Source organism: Mytilus trossulus, chromosome 6 (assembly GCF_036588685.1).
Source record: "Mytilus trossulus isolate FHL-02 chromosome 6, PNRI_Mtr1.1.1.hap1, whole genome shotgun sequence".
In the NCBI taxonomy this organism is placed as follows: domain Eukaryota; kingdom Metazoa; phylum Mollusca; class Bivalvia; order Mytilida; family Mytilidae; genus Mytilus; species Mytilus trossulus.
In genome coordinates this window covers 57,405,600-57,424,398 of record NC_086378.1, presented here as the reverse complement: position 1 = coordinate 57,424,398, position 18,799 = coordinate 57,405,600, and the positions used below count along the sequence as shown (strand labels likewise).

The 18,799-nt window shown below is 32.9% G+C and overlaps 1 protein-coding gene across 1 annotated transcript in view; it reads left to right on the top strand.

Moving 5' to 3' along the window:
* LOC134723577 (nephrin-like) overlaps positions 1 to 6,608 on the top strand; it is a 28,676-nt gene extending 22,068 nt beyond the window's left edge. Inside the window, exon 8 of the mRNA XM_063587152.1 lies at positions 5,068 to 6,608. Coding sequence (XP_063443222.1) covers positions 5,068 to 5,750 — 683 coding nt within the window. The 3' untranslated portion in view covers positions 5,751 to 6,608. The remainder of the gene's footprint in view (positions 1 to 5,067) is intronic.
* The last annotated feature ends 12,191 nt before the right edge of the window (positions 6,609 to 18,799 follow it).

Sequence of the window (18,799 nt, the reverse complement as noted above, 5' to 3'; positions counted from 1 at the left end):
AGACGGCACCCAATTTACAAAAAAATAATTGATGTTTTAAGGAACTGCAGAGAACTCGACAGGTGTTCAACAAGGGTAGAATTAAAAACCTTAAATATAAAAGCCTCGAAATCCATGATACATTTTTCTGTGTGGTAGTTATATCTACAAAATCTAATCATGTACACGGCATATAATACGGTATATAATACATGTATATTCATACATGTATATTTATATATTGGGAATTTATTTTTGTTTCCAAACAGAATTATAACGTTATGTTTAAGTGCCTCCACTTGTTCACTGCACAATTGTAAATTGTTTTCCTAAAGACCAGCAAAAATAAATGGCACAAGTTCACGTAGTCATAAAAAGTCGTATAATTTACGTTATCGAACAAAAAATCAGAAATACGGAATATTATAAGTGAAGGGTTAGGAAATTCGTTTCCCCTACATGTTTTAAAGTCAAAGACAACTTTTTTTCCCCCTGATACAAACGTTTTAAGAACTAGCTTTGTGTAACATAATTATAGATAAATTCGACTGTATATAAGGAAGTTAATATCATGTTTACTCTGATTTGAAACTATCTTATTGAACTTTTTTTTAGTAATTGAGAACCTATGTTGTTTATGGGTAATAGGTGAAATGGTGCATGGTCCATCAAAATGACAGCAAGCGCAGTTTTCCGGACGATTTATATTTGTACACTGCTAAAAACTGCCAGGTCCTGGCCATGGTATATTTTGGAGAATTTTTTTTACTGATTTTTACTAAAATAAATATTCTCTGTGTGTGCCATAGCAAGAAATAGTTTTGCTCGTTATTGTCTCATATTAAAAAAAAACTCAACAAAATTTTCCCGTTTAAACTGTACTAGAAAAAAAGTTTGGCATGTGAAACGGACGAAGACATATTCTAACAGAAGTACAAATACCGGTCCTCCCTTTTGTGTATACATATGAGAAAACATTTCAAAGTTATTGATTGAATTCAAATCCATCACACATACGGTACACATTGTAGTCCGAAAAAATAAAGTACTTCATTCCTATCAAACACTTTTTTAATTGTTTACCAGTATATTTCTTTTAGTTTTGGGTAAAATTGTAAAGGAAATAATACTATCAAGACGTCCTTCCATAAACCTTTTTTTTCTGTTCTGACTTTGAGAAATGACTACTTTTCGACCAATTGAAATGGTGCATGGACATATTTTGTTTCATATTATTAGAATTGTTTTCAATATTATCGGTATTAAACTTGATTATCGACACATGAAAGTTTGTCAGCATTGTCAATCTTTTTAACGTTAAAGTACCAATAGTTCGTTCACTACTCAATTAAGTTTGTCGATAACGTAGCTAATTTTGACGATAAAGAAACACCAATTCGATCACTTCTCTGTTACGGGCTATTTGTAACAAAAACCCTGCATCCCATCTAAGAACTGTATAAGTAGACGTTTAAGATTCATCCGAGTACTCGCGAGTGCTCGAGTATCATGACCGAGTATCTGAATATTAAATTTTAGGGGCCGTATGCATAAAACATCTTAACTTAAGTATTCCTTAAACTTAGATTTCGCTAATAATTTCCTTAGTTAATTTGTAACAAAAACCCTGCATCCCATCTAAGATATAAGTAGACGTTTAAGATTCATCCGAGTACTCGCGAGTGCTCGAGTATCATGACCGAGTATCCGAATATTAAATTTTAGGGGCCGTATGCATAAAACATCTTAACTTAAGTATTCCTTAAACTTAGATTTCACTAATAATTTCCTTAGTTAAGTCAAATTCTTAAATGGTATGCATAAATTTACTTGAGTCTTCAACTAACTAAGGAATACTTAAATCGGAACTTTACTTTAGTTACCGTATGATATATATAAGCTCATCACATGTATACTTAACCGTGTAAAAGTTTGTTATGATTATTTAAATTTATTGATCAATGCATGCTTTTATTTTAAAGAGCTGGGGTTAAATTGATAAAGGTATGTAAAACAAAAATTAAATCATGAGAATGTAACAATGAACAATTGGCGTATATAATAATAGGTTTTTTTTTTAATTCTGAAGCAATACAGCTTATAGAATTTACATATACAAAAATAATAGCATCAGTGAATAATTACATACAAGTTTTATAATTACAAACAATTTGCATCGATGGCGGAGAATAACAACAAATAATATAAATAATGAAATATAAGTATAATATTATGAAATCACAATAACGAATCTTAAAAGCTAAATGAAGGTATTTACCTAGATTGTTAAGCTCTTTAATGTTATGAACAGACAATAATTGAATAAGTTTATAACAAGATGGTTTTTCCAATAAAATAGTTTTATATATCATGTATATGTTTTCCACATATCAGAATATTTCTCACATACTAAAATATAATGGTATTCATCTTCAATCATGTTTTTATAACACATATTACATAATCTGTTTTCTCTTTCAATATTACAAAATCTACCAGTTTTAATGCTTAATAACAGGCAGTGTTCAGACAATCTATATCTACTAATATGTGGCTTAAACACATAGTTTACATGTTTGTGTAGGTAAAATTGTAGAGTATCTGGATCGTGTATAAATCTATAAAAATTACACTTTGATGACTCATCGAAAAAAGCATTCATTTCACTGACAAAACTACCTTTAATTCTATTAACATTTTCTAGCATAAATGATCAACATTAACAACCCTTTGGTATAACCATACATCTTGACAACCATAATTGAAAGTAAAATATTATTGTTCTACCAAAAACGCAAACTTTCAATGGATTTTTAACTCTTTTTGAAAATTTAAGGTAGCTCTTTAGGTACCTTAGACTTAAGTGTTATCTTAGGCGTTTCCTTATTATAGGAGTTTTATGCATACCACTTAAGTTTTGTGGGCGTGACTTAAACCAACTAAGATTTTACTTAGTAATACTTATTTTAAGATTTTTTATGCATACCACTTAGATAAAAAGGGCGGAGTTTCCTTAATTTAAGTGTTTACTAAAGAAAATCTTTACTTAAATAGATTTCTGCATATGTGCCCAGCATCTTTTGACATCCCTACTTAAAACATATGCCCACAAACCCCTATTTTTCTTTTTATAAATGTTTTACAAGTATAATTATAAGCCATCTGTAAAAGTCTTATAAAATATTTTTCATATTTTTATAGTTTTTATAGAATTTAAACTTACCAACGATAAAGCAATGAAAAAGCGAAATCATTTTCCAACTATCCACAAGAGACAAAAATGACACAGAAATTAACAACTATAGGTCACCGTACGGCCTTCAACATTGAAAAAAGCCCATACCCCACAGTCAGCTATAAAACGCCCTGAAATAACAATGTAAAACAATTCAAACGAGAAAACTAACAATGAATGTTTCTCAATCGTAAAGTTTTATGTGTTATGTATTAATAGTTTCCTATCTTTTTCAATTTTTTACTGTTGACCTTGTTAGTGTCTGTACGTCTTCGATTGTTAACTGTTTTGTACATTGGTTTATACTGCACTCGTTTTATTTGAACGGTCAAAATGCGTTGACTGTATATTTCTATTCCCTATAAAGTCACTGACCGAATAATTTTTTCCTTACAATTCACCGTTTAAAAGCCTCATCCTTATATCGTTGATATGTCATGTAAATACAATTTTTCGTTTGGAGGACGAGGTGCATATGTTTCTTAACAGACTGTCGGCATTCCAATGGGAAAAATTGTGCCCCTCTCCTTACTGACTTGTTTCTCTATTATAAATTATGTGACTGAATGCATGCAGGAACTGTGTATGAAGAAAGATAAGAAGTAAGCAATATCCGTTAACTTTACTTTCCGCTGTCAAGATAATGTTATTGCACTACAGAATTAAAAATTTGGTGACTATGTTAAACGCATTTATCACATCGAACTTGAAATAAAAGATACAAATGATACAGTTAAATCTGTTTTATATCTATACTTACATATAGAAATTCACTTTGAAGGTCGGTTGAAAAACAAAACTTTACGAAAAAAGAGTTGATTTCAGCTTCCCAATTTTGAACTTTCCATTTCTATGTAGCAACATTCCAGCAGGCGCTGCATACGGAGTATATATATATATATCTCCTTATTGATACGATATTCCCGGACTTGTATTTTCCATTTTAAAATCCTTGATAAAGGGTTGCTGCTTACAAGGCAGCTATTAAACCAAGAGTTCCAAATGGTGAAGTTGAAAACATTCCTTCGTGAATTTAAGGGACGCCATCACGAGTTGGTTGACTGTTATTGAATAACCGTTTCACAGATTATATCGGATATGTTCCTTCAATCCCCTTCCATGTTCATGGATGTGACCGAATTAGACTATTTACCAGGTTTGTAATAACATGAGCAACAAGATGGATGCCACATGTGGAGCAGGTTCCGTGTACCGTTTCAAAGCACCTGCTATCATCCCCAGTTTTTGGTGGGGTTCGTGTTGCTTAGTCTTTTGTTTTCTATGTTGTGTTTTTCGTTCTATTACTTGTCTGTTTGTCGTTTACTTTTTAGCCACGGCGTTGTCAGTCTATTTTCGATCCTCTGGTATCTTTCGTACCTCTTTTATTGTCTATATTTTCTTATTTTTGAGTTTATACATTCATTTTTAATAATATCAAATTCTGCACGAACATACAACTGTATATATGTACCTCGTACAAACTAAATTTGAATTAGGCAGCCACGCTTGTTATGTTTATGTGACCGATCAGGTTATTAGTCTATTTTTTTTTTCCCTTTTGCTATAGTTAACAATAACTGTTTGTAAAAAGGTTAAAATTTGCTATTAGACAAACAGCGTTAATCATTCTCATGCTTCTGTATAATGCTATCCTCGCTGTATTTAAGTATTTTTTTCTTCTTGCCCATTTGAAGAGTAGTTCTCGGTCTTATTTAGTAACACAATTTACTCCTTCGCCAACACATAAGATTAATTCAAATTACTTTAATATTAATAAATGTTTGTTTGTTTTTCTCTCTCAAAAAACATTGAAGTATAACTGCAAATATTGAACATTCGTTTTTGTATTGCAGGTAGTCAACAACAAGACAATAGCTTATTTCACAATATAATAGAAAAGCTGTTGATCTCATTAACTTCGACTCTACTTGTGATTGTAACTTTTATCTTGTGTTGTGTTTTTGGTCGACAATATCGAAGAAATCAAAGAAATGCACTATCCACTCGAAATCAAAGTAATACAGTGAATGGAAACGGTCATTATGAAGAAATCGATGTAGCTTTAGAAATAAATGTCAACAATAGTTTATCGCCGGGAAATAGTCAAATTGATATTCATGAAATGCACGATGCCGAACAAATGCCGATGTCGAACTCCATACTGACTATACGAGAAATTGTGGAAGAAACGATGCGCGATATTTCAATGCGAGTACTTACAGAAACAACAGCAAAAGTGGTTAGGGAGAATCACTTAAAACTGATAAAAGAAACAGTAAGACAAGTATTAAGGGAGAACTACGAGTTACAACAAACCAATACACATTCTACCTCAAGCATCGCAAGTGAACATGATACGAATGACGAAAACGGGTATCTGAATCCCTACCAACCTCTGAATATAAATGTTGATAGCTGTGAGCATCCATATACAGATACAACCTTGAAGGACGATACGCCTAACAAGAGAGAGACAAAAAACTACTCCATTGATACCCTTTATTTTCATTCTGAAAATGCAACATCCGAGTTGTAACAAGTTGTATGTATCGGAAAATGTTTATATTGATATTCAAATTACTTTTTATATTGTTAACTTTATATAAAGACGTATGATAAGGGTAAATTTATAAATGTTTACAACCTTCCTTGGACTATTCCAGACAGTTTGAGATCACAATTGGCCGATATTAATATCTATTTGCGCCAGAATAGTGGGCGCTCATACATGCAACCGCAAATGCTACTTGAAAAATCTAAACCACTCCAATTTGTTAGCTTGTAAAATGTGCATCAACTTTGAATGTTCTGATTTGTATATATTATGTATATTTAAGAATTTTTTCTGATTATTTTCTTTTCAATGACAAATTGTAAAAATGATAAAAGGCAAAATACATGTAAAATACAAGTCATACAATAAAACTTCCTATTGTAATTCAATGTGTGCGATGAAAATTCCGAAGCATCGGTTCTTTTATTATACTTATGGAATATTTACCACATAACATTGACCCCAACATTAACCAATTGTTGTTTTTTTGTATCTTTGGAATAAAAAGTATTGTGACACGTTTACGTACATCAATCTTTTCATTTCATTTTCACTTTCCATTTATTGCAAATGACGCTGTAGATATATATATAGTCTACGAGTTCATAAACAAACAACATATTGTAGACTTGTGTATAGAGGTTTCGTTATCTAAGTCTTCAAAACTAGTTCGTTCAGGATGGGTACGCTAAGTTTGTTGCCTCGTGTAAAGAGTTGCACTATTCTATGCACGCCTAAACATTATAGCAACATCTATGTCCTGATCAAACATGCAAGTATTTAAGGTGATAGTTTAATGTCCTACCCTTTTTCCCTTTTCTCCACCTTACAGAACATGCATATACCAGTATTGTAAGAATTCGTAAAAGATATGTGTGGTCTTTGTTAGTCTTGTATGGTTTTCAATTTTAGATTCTTGTGTATGATTCGGATTTAAGTATGACGTCAATTATCACTGAACTAGTATTATAATATATATTTGTGTAGGGGCCAGCTGAAGGACTCCTCCGGGTGCGTGAGTTTTTTGCTGCATTGAAGACCCATTGGTAGCCTTCTGCTGTTGTATGCCCAATCGTCGGATTGCCTAACATTCCCCATTTCTGTTCTCAATTGTATCGTCCTTAATTGACATGACACGATTTCCACTGGACATAAAGTAAGCATCAATTAATCAATTAGTATATATATACAAAAAGATACATTGTGTCGTTTATGAATATTTCACTGTCTCCAAAAATACCATGATGTTCTTCTCGCGTCTGGCGTTCTAAATTATAATCCTCGTACCTTTACACCACTGGGTCGATGCCACTGCTGGTGGACGTTTCGTCCCCGAGGGTATCACGAGCCCAGTAGTCAACACTTCGGTGTTGACATGAATATCAATAATGTGGTCATTTTATAAATATCCTGTTAACAAAACTTTGAATTTTTCGAAAAAACTAAGGATTTTCTTATCCCAAGCATAGATTACCTTAGTCGTATTTGGCACAACTGTTGGGAATATTGGATCTTCAATGCTCTTCAACTTTGTACTTGTTTGGCTTTATAGTTATTTTGATGTGAGAGTAACTGATGAGTCTTATGTAGACGAAACGCGCGTCTGGCGTAATAAATTAATATGAGGCAGGCATTACCTGTGAATAGGGACGAAGTCTGTATGATTTTTTTCTTTAACTTTTTAACTTTTTTAATATTTGTTAAGAAAAAGAAAAGGAAATACCGTAATGTTTCCGATTTTGGTTGTTAGGGGTTTTACTTGTACCGTAATTAGGGAATTCCTCCAGATATAATCCTGGTACCTTTGATAACTTCTTATTGTGTCTTTGAATTTTGAATTTTGATATTTGTCATGTTTTTTTTTTTATTGTTATAACTTATATATTGTAGTGTAGCTTTTTCCCCACTTTAACATGCAAAACTATTATAAGCATTTACTAAGTTTAGAGCAATTTTACAGCATATATAATTGAACATGATGTACATATTTATTATAGATTACACATGGTTAACTCAAATTTAAACAATATGCATGTATCTATCAAGCTTTTGGTTTTTAATTGTTTTTGGATTAATAACTGAATAACTAAGCTATTATACTTAGAAGTTTTGCCTTTGATTTCTGTTGCATCACCGCTATTAGTATTCTTAAAAAGAGTGTGCGATTTCCTTCAATCAGTAAAATTCTTGTTGGACCTTGTAGATTATAGCTCATCACCTTCTATATAAACTTTGGATTTCAAATATTTTGGCCACGAGCATCACTGAAGAGACATGTATTGTCGAAATGCGCATCTGGTGCAGGAAAATTGGTACCGTTAATGTTATAAAGCATCACAAGTGAACTTTTTCCCATTGTTAAGGTGCATTTGTTTTAATAATTTGCCACCACTAGGCATTTAGCATCCTAAAGTATAAATATACAACCTCCATTTGACAAACTGTTTTATCCTGAAAATTACGTAATATAAGGTTATTTAAACTGTTTTGATACTTCATTATTTCTCGCTTTTTTTTTGGTAATTTTGATAGAATAATGCAAATATTGATTTCAACATGTAAACTATGGCGGAGCCAATCAATTTCCATGAAATCAGAATGCACCAATGCTCATGATTCTTTATACCTAATTCCAAACCTCTGAAACTGATCTAACCACAAACTTGTAAAATTGAGAATGGAAATGGGGAATGGAAACAGACAACAAGCCGGCCATAGAAGAGACAACAACAGAAGGTCACTAACAGGTCTTCCATGCAGCGAGAAATTACCTCACCCGGAGCCGTCCTTCAGCTGTCCCCAAATCAAATATATTTTAAATGTAAAGAATGCTAAACTGTCAAATTCAATAAACCTAGATTGACGGGGTGGGCCAACTACACGGGTGTCATTCGGTTTATCGAGAGAAATGAGCGTGAAAGAATATCTAACGGCGGTCAAGTATTGAGCGACGATCGTGAAATCTCTGGTAACGGATCGTGAATGACATTTAATGGAAATTCTAGGTCAGAATCTTTAAAAATATCGCTTAATTTTCAAAACGCGGAACAAATCCGAATAAAAAAATGTGTCTGTCAAAATGGTTTAACTTCCCCAACATAACTGTGAAATAAGAAAGAGAAAATATGCAGTACTTTATGAAAAAACACAAAAGGCGCAATGCATGTATATGCAATTAATTACAAATAACACGCTTTTTGTTACTATAATGGTCATGTTTCAGTTCATCGTGATATATTTGAAATGTAATCTTTGGTGTATCTTATAGTACAGTAAAATTAAGGTATGTTCTTCTCTTAAAAGCATTAATTTGTATATGAAAACCTTGAATTTGTTGAATATCCATCAAACTTGATTGTGAAAGATCAGGCAACGCATTATTTTGATCGTGAAAGATAATGCGTGACCAGACTTATTACTAGTAATTAAAAATCAGTATTTCTTTTACCATTTGATAAACCTGCAACTGGTTTAAGCCTGTTACTGTTTTGATAAGGATAAACATTAAAGCTAAAAAAAAATATTCAACGCTTTACATCGAAAGTAAAAGAACAACAACTAAAACATCTCTAGATAAGTTTGAAAGATTCAGCTCTGAGAATCGGTCAAGTGCAATTTGTGCAGACTGACACTATTTACTAATAGCCAATAATATGGATATGCAACGTTTAAACCAAAACGATATCCATCAAACAAAAAAAATACAGCAAGACAGCATCTTTCATGAGTAATTTGAGATTGAACGATAACCAACATTTTGTGCAACAGTACTTTTTTAAGTTATGTATATACAACGCAGATGTGGAATGATTTAACTATATACTACAGACTAAAGAATACTAGATCGAAAATGCTGTAATGTCTCGTCTGCTTTACTTATGATAGTTAATTTTATGGAACGTCTATAATATCATAGAGTAATTACTCTATTCGAATTACTAGAAGTGTCAAATGTGCTTAATGCGCTTAATGTATTTTTGTCCATCTGATGAATTAAGCCTTTTCAATTGATTTTTATAGTTCGTTCTTATGTTGAACAGTTATACCACTGTGCCAGATTCGGGAGATGGTTGGGATCCCGCTAACGTGTCTAACCCCGCCACATTATTTATGTATGTGCTGTCCAAAGGCAGGAGCCTGTAATTCAGTGGTTGTTGTTTGTTTATGTGTTACATATTTGGTTTTCGTTCATTTTTTTTTATACAAATAAGGCCGTTAGTTTTCTCGTTTTAATTGTTTTACATTGTCACTATGGGGGCCTTTTATAGCTGACTATGGGGTATGGGCTTTGCTCATTGTTGAAGGCCGTACGGTGACCTATAGTTGTTAATGTCTGTGTCACTTTGGTCTCTTGTGAAAAATTGTCTCTTTGGCAATCATACCACATTTTTTTTTTAAATTATGATTGTCAATGGTTAATAAAAAGAGTGCAAGGTCAGATGAACCATGACATACAGATCTCTACAAATATACCGTGGACCAAATAAATGTGTTCCGATCCTTACAGTGCCTTAGAAACTGGGGCCGTATGCATAAAACATCTTAACTTAAGTATTCCTTAAAGTTAGATTTCACTAAGAATTTCCTTAGTTAAGTCAAATTCTTAAATGGTATGCAAAAACTTACTTAAGTCTTCACTTAACTAAGGAATACTTAAATCGGAACCTTTCTCTAGTTACCGTATGATATATATTAGTTCATCACATGTACTCATGCGTCTTAAAGTTTGTTATGATTATTTAAATTTAATGATCAATGCATGCTTTTATTTTAAAGAGCTTGGGTTACATTGATATATAGGCGAGCGCCGATTTGAGAAAAAGCCTCTCGTTAAGGTTTTTAATGTACCTATCGAACACACAGCTAATTTTGGTATCAATCGAAAGAAAAACTTCTAGAGCATACGATTTGGGTGGTCGTCAAAGTTCCCTATGGTCACGTTTCTTGCAAATCTCACGAGAACACAGACATGTCGAATTACTTTGGATTATACGGTGATACTTAACATTGCATATATCGGTATTGTTGTAAATATATTATTCGTTTTTATCTAAGATAGCTTGGAATACATTCTAAAAAGACATGGAATCCAATAAAAAGAAGATTTTATGAAAAATTAGTTGATTCTGAGGCATCTGTAAGACCAACCCTAAAATGTAAAAAAAAATACCAAATTTTTTTAGATTGTAAGTGTCAATGACTTATTAAAACTCTTATATGTTTTGTTTTTATAAATTCCATATACCCTGAAAAGATTGCGACACACATCGAAGCTCAATGATGGATAATAAACGTTTGACGACTTTTCTAAAATCTGCATTATTAAACGGTATTCCGGATCTGTATCGTGTTTATCCCAGACGCTAAACATTTATATAAATCTAGTATCTAATATGCATAGGTAACACTTGAGTTTCCAAAACACAAGTCGTGTTTCAACATATTACTAGATAAATATTCGTATATGTGTTACCAAAAGACCACTTTAACCATTACTAATGATATTAGCATGTGCTATGTAAGCAGCAGACTGCATTTTGTATAATAGTATATTCTTGAATATTATCATAATTACTCATCATTGTTGAGTGTCCTAGTCCTGTGAAATGTGCGCCACTTCCAATGAAGCGCTGCCGCATGTCCATAATTAGCAATGCTGTATAATATGTCAAAATATCACACAAGAGACTATTAGTATGACAACTAATAGAGGTTTCACAACCTTAATGAATGCTGTTAGCTTAAGGCAAAGACATGATGATGTGTTAAGGTTGTTAGAGGCATTGTTGGTTTAACAAAGAGGAAGGCTTCATTTATGAGATGGAATCTTACAAGGCATGTGCTTAGTCAGATAACATCGGCAATGAGAGCACGTGCGTGTCTTGTCCAGGTTGGTGACCAATGTCACGATGAAGCAAAACCAGCTGCAATGAAAAGGGATAAAACATTTGTAGACGATCTAACTGTTTATATAACAGAAAATATGACAAATCCATTTGACGTTGATAATCTCTCCCGTCAGCATATGAACATTTCAACTGGTCTCCATGCAAAAACACAAACGTCAAAAAGGAAGATATTTGTTGAGTCATCACTATCAACAGACAAAGATCAGCACTGAAGACATTTGAGGATATGAACCCCAAAGTACAACTAAAATGCAAATCTGGGCAATTTGTAAAAGGTCATTTGATTCCCGAGCTTGTGTTTACCCGTGCACTATCTCTAACTAAATGTAGAGATGATGTATCTGTGGAAACTGTTTCGTCCTATCTAATTTGCCCCATTCCCACTGCATATATTATGACGATGGAATTATGAGGAAGACAAATAAGTCTGATCTTCCCGTGAATTTGAAAATTAAGGTAGGATCAGTCCCTAACATTCCTCCAATCGATCACAGTGCTACCGTACTAATAAGAAATGGCATGATTTCAGTCATTTGATGTTAAAAGGATGTCCACAATTGGAGACTTGGCCAAATCTTACACTATGCAGGCACTCATTTTTAGCCATGGCGTTGTCAGTTTATTTTTGATTTATGAGTTTGACTGTTCCTTTTGGTATCTTTCGTCCATCTTTTACAATCATGCTTCCGATTCACAGACAAGGTTGTTGATGTCTTCGATCGCTATGACACTAGTACTAAACATTCCATAAAATCAGCAGAGCGACATAGACGATCGGCAACAACTACGAAAAAGTTTCATATCGCTGAAGGCCGAACTGTTCCAGACTGGAAAAAATGTCTATCAAAAAAACAAAAACAAGCAAGCTCTGATAACTTTCCTTTGAGATTATCTGAGCAGCAATTTTTCTGATATGTTCCAGGATGAAAACAAATGTTTAGTTCTTGACGGCGCATTTTCCAATCCAGAATAGAGCGACAACACTCAATGAGAGCATGTAATCGATCTTCAGATCTGTCCTGTTCGTATGAAGACACAGACACCAGAATCTTGCTTCATGTTATACTCTCATAAAATCTTTTAGCAGTTGAATATAAGGCGACCAATCATAGTCAAGTGTTCCGATACAGATGTTCTTGTGCTCTGTGTTCATTATTTCAAGATTCTTGTGTCGACTGAACAAATGTGGTTTTTGACATGGTCAACTAATTCTCTTAGGGACTGTAGAAGGTACATACCAATCCATGACTTAAGTACATTTTTTTTCACCTTTACTAGCTAACATTCTCCCTGTAGTTCATGCTTGAACTGGTTGTGATACCACTTCTGCTATAATTGGGATTGGCAAAAAGACTGTTTTCAAGTTGATAAGAAAATCTCCGAGTAAGTTTACAAATCTCCAAAACTTTGACAAGATTGCTTTTTCCACATCGTTGTCAGCTTATTTCAAGCTTGTATGACTTAAAAGAAAAATTCGCTTCATCACATGTTGACTTAAACAAGTTACGTGTTAAACTTGTAACATGCAAAGACTCAAGTGAACCTGCATTCAAAGAACATATTTTGCGGTCATTTCAACAAACGACAATTTGGATGTCCTCACATCTCGATCATCCAAATCCTTTGTAACCTTATAAATACGGATGGAAAAAAGTTTACATGGTCCAGATCCATTCTACTTTTTAGGCATGATGAAGTCCGATTTCCTGCAAGATCTAGTATGTTCTTGCAAAAGGGAATAAATACGTAGCAAGAAATGTATTTGCCGAGAGCAGCAAATGTCTTGCACGGAGCTTTGTCCATGTCAGGGCAGTGATACTTGCCAAAATATTTATTCTAAAGAGAACATCAACCTCTAAAAAAGATCAAATGAATGACGATGATGAAGATGAAAACGATACCATTGACTAATAGCGAAAGAGCATTTGAGCAATGGGGCAATGTAAAGTTTAAGTTGCCTCACTGTTATTCAATGTAAATATGTATATTATTATTAATTTTGTGTTTTGTAATAACTCAACCAAATTGTTGTGTACTTAAGTTCCGTATGCGATGATAGTGGTAGTTAAGAAAAAACCCAAAAAGAAACAACACCTTGCAAGTGATCTAAACAAAACAACAAACAACAAAAACCAACACCTTGCTAGTGATCTTCTGCCTTGACGTGGTTGACAAGCTTAAGACAATTAAATCATATTGTATTTATAACTGTCGAACTAACAGGAGACCAAAATAACATTTATTTTTAACTGTGCTGTAAACATGGTAAATATGCGCTTTAGAGCAGTTTTAAGATATGTTTTAATATAGTTTTATCAATATTTTGTCGGTATAAAAAACAAGCTAGGCGAGACATTAGAACTTAAAAAACTAGTTATATATGTTACTAATATAAAACCAATAGAATTTGTGTGTTTTTAGATGCAAAATTAAATATTACCGAGAGTTTTGCGTCAATATCCGTAAAAATTATGATTTTCACAAAAATACGAGATTTTTTCATTTTAAACACTTTTTAAAAAAAAATTATTTCAGAAACAAGAATTAGATAGACTTTAGTATGTCAAATGATGTATTTCATATTATATTGCAGATGAATTTGTTCTTAAACTGCATTTTTCGAACAATATCGTCAAATTATGACTTATATTTTTTCCCCTTTTTTGCCGTTTTTTGAAAAATGTGACCATTTCCCAGTTTGACGACCAGGCAATTCTGAATGTACGATAAAAGATCTTTCAAATGATATATCATATAGCCGTGTGTTAGGTAGGTGCATTAAAAACCTCCGAATCCTTGTTTTGGCGCTCGCCTAATAGGTATGTGAAACAATTCAATCACGATAATGTAACATAGTATCATGATGAACAATTGGCGTATATATGACAACGATTTTTATGGTTGATGTTTTGACGGATGAGCATTGGAAGAAAAATATTTCGGAAATCCAAAATTTTCTTCTACTTAATCTTTAATTATCTTTCATGGGTGTAATTTTTTCTGGAGACAACACTATGTCTTATAAATATTATCAAGGTTTCAGTGGCGTAGCACAAGACTGAGTGTAGCATTGTAAGCATATGCTAAGTTAACAAATAATTTTACAAAGCATTTTTTTTAATAAAATGTTCACTTAATCGTTCAGCTTATTATGCTCTGCCATCTCCCTTCCCAGACCTCTTGTTTACATATGCTTATGGTTTAAAAAAAATCTATTTTGATGTGAAATTAAAATTTCTATCAAACAAAAAAAGGAGGAGGGTAGATTTTTTTCTCCAGAAATCCATATACCAACTTGGATAATTTTCAAAAGTCCTACGATCTTTACTATAACAAATTATTACAGGAAACATATTCTCCACATCTTAGCGTACTTAGCAATATTTTCAAAATTGCAATATATTTCACTGAATACTATATAAGGTTATATGAAAAAATAATTCAATACAAGTAAGGTATCATACATACCTTTTTATAACCGACGAATTTCATGGGGACTTCTGACTGCCGTAACAGTGATTCTAAACAATTAATCTAATTGTTTCAACAAAATTGAGGCCCATGTCCCCCCCCCCCCCCCCCTTTATGAAAGTCTTAAACTTTTCAATTTTGTCCCTGTAAGTGATTTTCTTTAAGGGCCCTTCATCTTTAGAATAAAACTGAATTGAAAATTCAAATGACACCCCCCCCCCCCTCCATACACACACAAAAAAGAACCCCCACACTCATACATAACATTGGGTTTTGCATGCTCTCTCCTCATTCCTTGATTCGGGTTTAACTAACGGTTACAATTGATACCCTGCGGTGTATTTTAACCATTTAAAAACCGTGCACGTACAGAGTAAACAAAAGAAAAATAGTAACATGAATTACATGTGTGTAAAAACTGAGTACTTTTCGGTATACACAAGAACGAGATCGGGAAGTAGAATATATATATATATACCCACTATTGTCTCTTGATTTAGTGAGTATACATGATTTGAAGAGAATAACGATGATCTTTAATATTTACTTATTTTTTAATAGCAATAAATAAATGAAAAATTAGTATTTTATTACTAATATATACATTAATCAATCAAATTGTAGGTGACATATTAATGTTCTACCAAAAACGCAAACTTTCGACTGATTTTTAACTATTTTTGAAAATTTAAGGTAACTCTATAGGTACCTTAGACTTAAGTGTTATCTTATGCGTTTCCTATGTATAAGGAGTTTTATGCATTCCACTTAAGTTTTGTGGGCGTGCCTTAAAACAACTAAGATTTTTCTTAGGAAATACTTAGTTTAAGATTTTTTATGCATACCACTTAGATAAAAAGGGCGGAGTTTCCTTAATTAAGTAGCTTTATGCATACGGGCCCTGACAAATATAAAAGTTAATATGCTGGCCAATTAATTCGAAACATAAGGTCAAAAGTATATGAACCCTGACCGACAGCCAGACATAGAAATCTTACTATCATTCAATATATCAAATACAATTGACGTCATTATGGTCATTTATGAAACATGCAAACAGACATGTACACCTTACACGAAATACCATGGCGCTATATAATACAGGTACATACCCAAAGGCTAGACAACATAAAACGAGCATTGCCGAATGATGCATGACAATGGGTTCAATGTCAGTTGAAACCTTGCAAAAGTCGAAAATGTACACCTCACAATCATAACAACAGATTCTTATCCTAAAGCTTAACAAATCCGCGATACGGACTTGACCACAAAAATGAATCTTCATCGATGAAATAAGGCAAATTCGGGGTCAGGTGAATCCTGTCATGACGGACATGTAGTTTATAGGATCCAATATACCAAATGTGGGTATCCTATAACTCGTGATAAGTGAGTACTTCACATGACAATAAAAAGCTTCATCCTACAATCATCCAACTATTTTACATTTCATTTTCTGAAAATATTTATACTTTTAAAAGCTTAAACATATTGAGGATGTTGACCTATATAGCTTTTCTCAATACTAATAACAAATATTAACTATGATATAATTGAAGAACAATTTGATCGCCTTCGTAGCATCAGATTTTTCACGATTCTTTTCACGATCTTCAAAAATACGGTACATGATCTTTCACGATCAAAAAAATCCATTTTTGTGTAAATAGTTTTTTATTTACCAAGTTTCAGATTATGTTTATACAAAATAACTGTAAGAACCATTTGATTAATTCAAATTGAAGGCTCTTATTCGTATTAAAGTAGGTTTTCTAGTCGAATTTGTGAAAAAATCATGTTTGTTTACATTTTTTACGTCATTGAAATGTCGAGAAGCAATCTGCCTTTTGTTGTTTTGTAATAACTATGTACTTTTAAAACTGGATATTCTCACATACTGATCATAATGTTGAACCATTTTGACAGACAGTTTTATTTTGTCGTAAATTTGTCTGTGTAATTAATTTAATTAGAATATGTATTGACCTTTCATATGTCTTCTCGATAAAATGTCTTTCACGATCCGTTACCAGAACTTTCACGATCGTCTCTCAATACTTGACCGCCGTTAGATATTCTTTCACGCTCATTTCTCTCGATAAACCGAATGACACCCGTGAACTAGTTTCTATTGAATTTAAAAGATGTGTCAATGCTAATGATTGTACGTACCAAATATCATTGACCTACCATTATTGCTCCTGAACCACCATATTACAAACTAATATACATGTATTGTTGACGTTATAGTCGCTACCGACACGTCCTTCGGAAAAGCATAATGTAGTCTCACTTATTGACTCCGTCAAGACGAGACAATAACAATGAGGAAATCAAGGTGGTTTTTTTTTATCAACGAGTCAACTCACAAGAGACCTGGATGTGAGTATCTTTTGGTCATCCAACAAGTCTTATCAATGAGTAAAACCCATATCGTATAGTCAGGTGTTTTGCTCTGGTACATTTGTATCTATAGTGAGTTTATTTATAATAAAACAAAACGTTTCGTATTCAATAAAATAATCCCTAAAAAGTTTGGTAAATCTGTTTTCAAATATATTTGCTGCAACTCATATTATAACATGTTTAAAGCCTTTCTGTAACGAAAAATGGTGATATGTACTAGATACACTAGAACTCTAATACATGTAGGATGATTAAAGCTGCTAATTTTCTCCTGTACAACATCTTTGTTCATTTTGGTAATATAGTTAATCCACAGGTAGAAGATGTTACCCATATCACTATATGTACATTTGTCCTTTCAATAGCAGACTCGTTCCCTATTGACAGCTCGCTCACATAGTCAGGTTTGAAAGACAACACAGTAGAATGTAAAACACTATAAACCTGAAAAATGTCCGATTGATTTAAAGTTAAACGATAAGCAAATGACAGATAGCTACCCACTACAACCACCGCACTTCTTCTTTCCAACTCTGCATATACTAAAATAATCACAGATATAGGTCTCGCTTTTTGGTTATTTCTATGATGCAAATGTTGAAATTAAAATAGCAACACTTTAACATGTACAAAAATGTAAGTTTTGCAAATATTAAGCCATTATGGCTGAAGGTACATGGCTGAACAATCTCCATGGAAATGAGATATGCCAATACTAAAATAACTGCATACCAAATACCATTGAATTTTCATAAGTACTAGTAGTTCCCTTTCAATTGACCTAAACGCAAACTTGTACATGTAAACTAAGCAAAATGTCAAGGTCAATAATCATAACTGAGGGGGCAGGGTAACACAAATCCATGGTACTGAGATGTGCAAATGTTAAAAAAATTACATACCAAATATCATTGCCTTACAACTAGTGGTTCTCCATAAACCGACGTAATCACAAACTAATACATGAAAACTTAGCAAAAGTTTCTAAAGTCAATAGACCATGACTGTAAAGAAAAAGTTTAAAAGTCTTTTAATATCTTTTGAAATTCTGTATTTTTCTGATAAATGGACACACATTTGAAGTCAATATTACACTTTGACAGTTACAGCAGCAATCGCAGTCGAAACAGAGGGTCCGCGTAACTCTTTGTCGATTTTTTCCGACGTAGTCGGTATAGTTTCGGTTTGTGCCCTTTGAACTTAAAGACGCTTAACTATGGCAACAGAATACGCATGCTATAT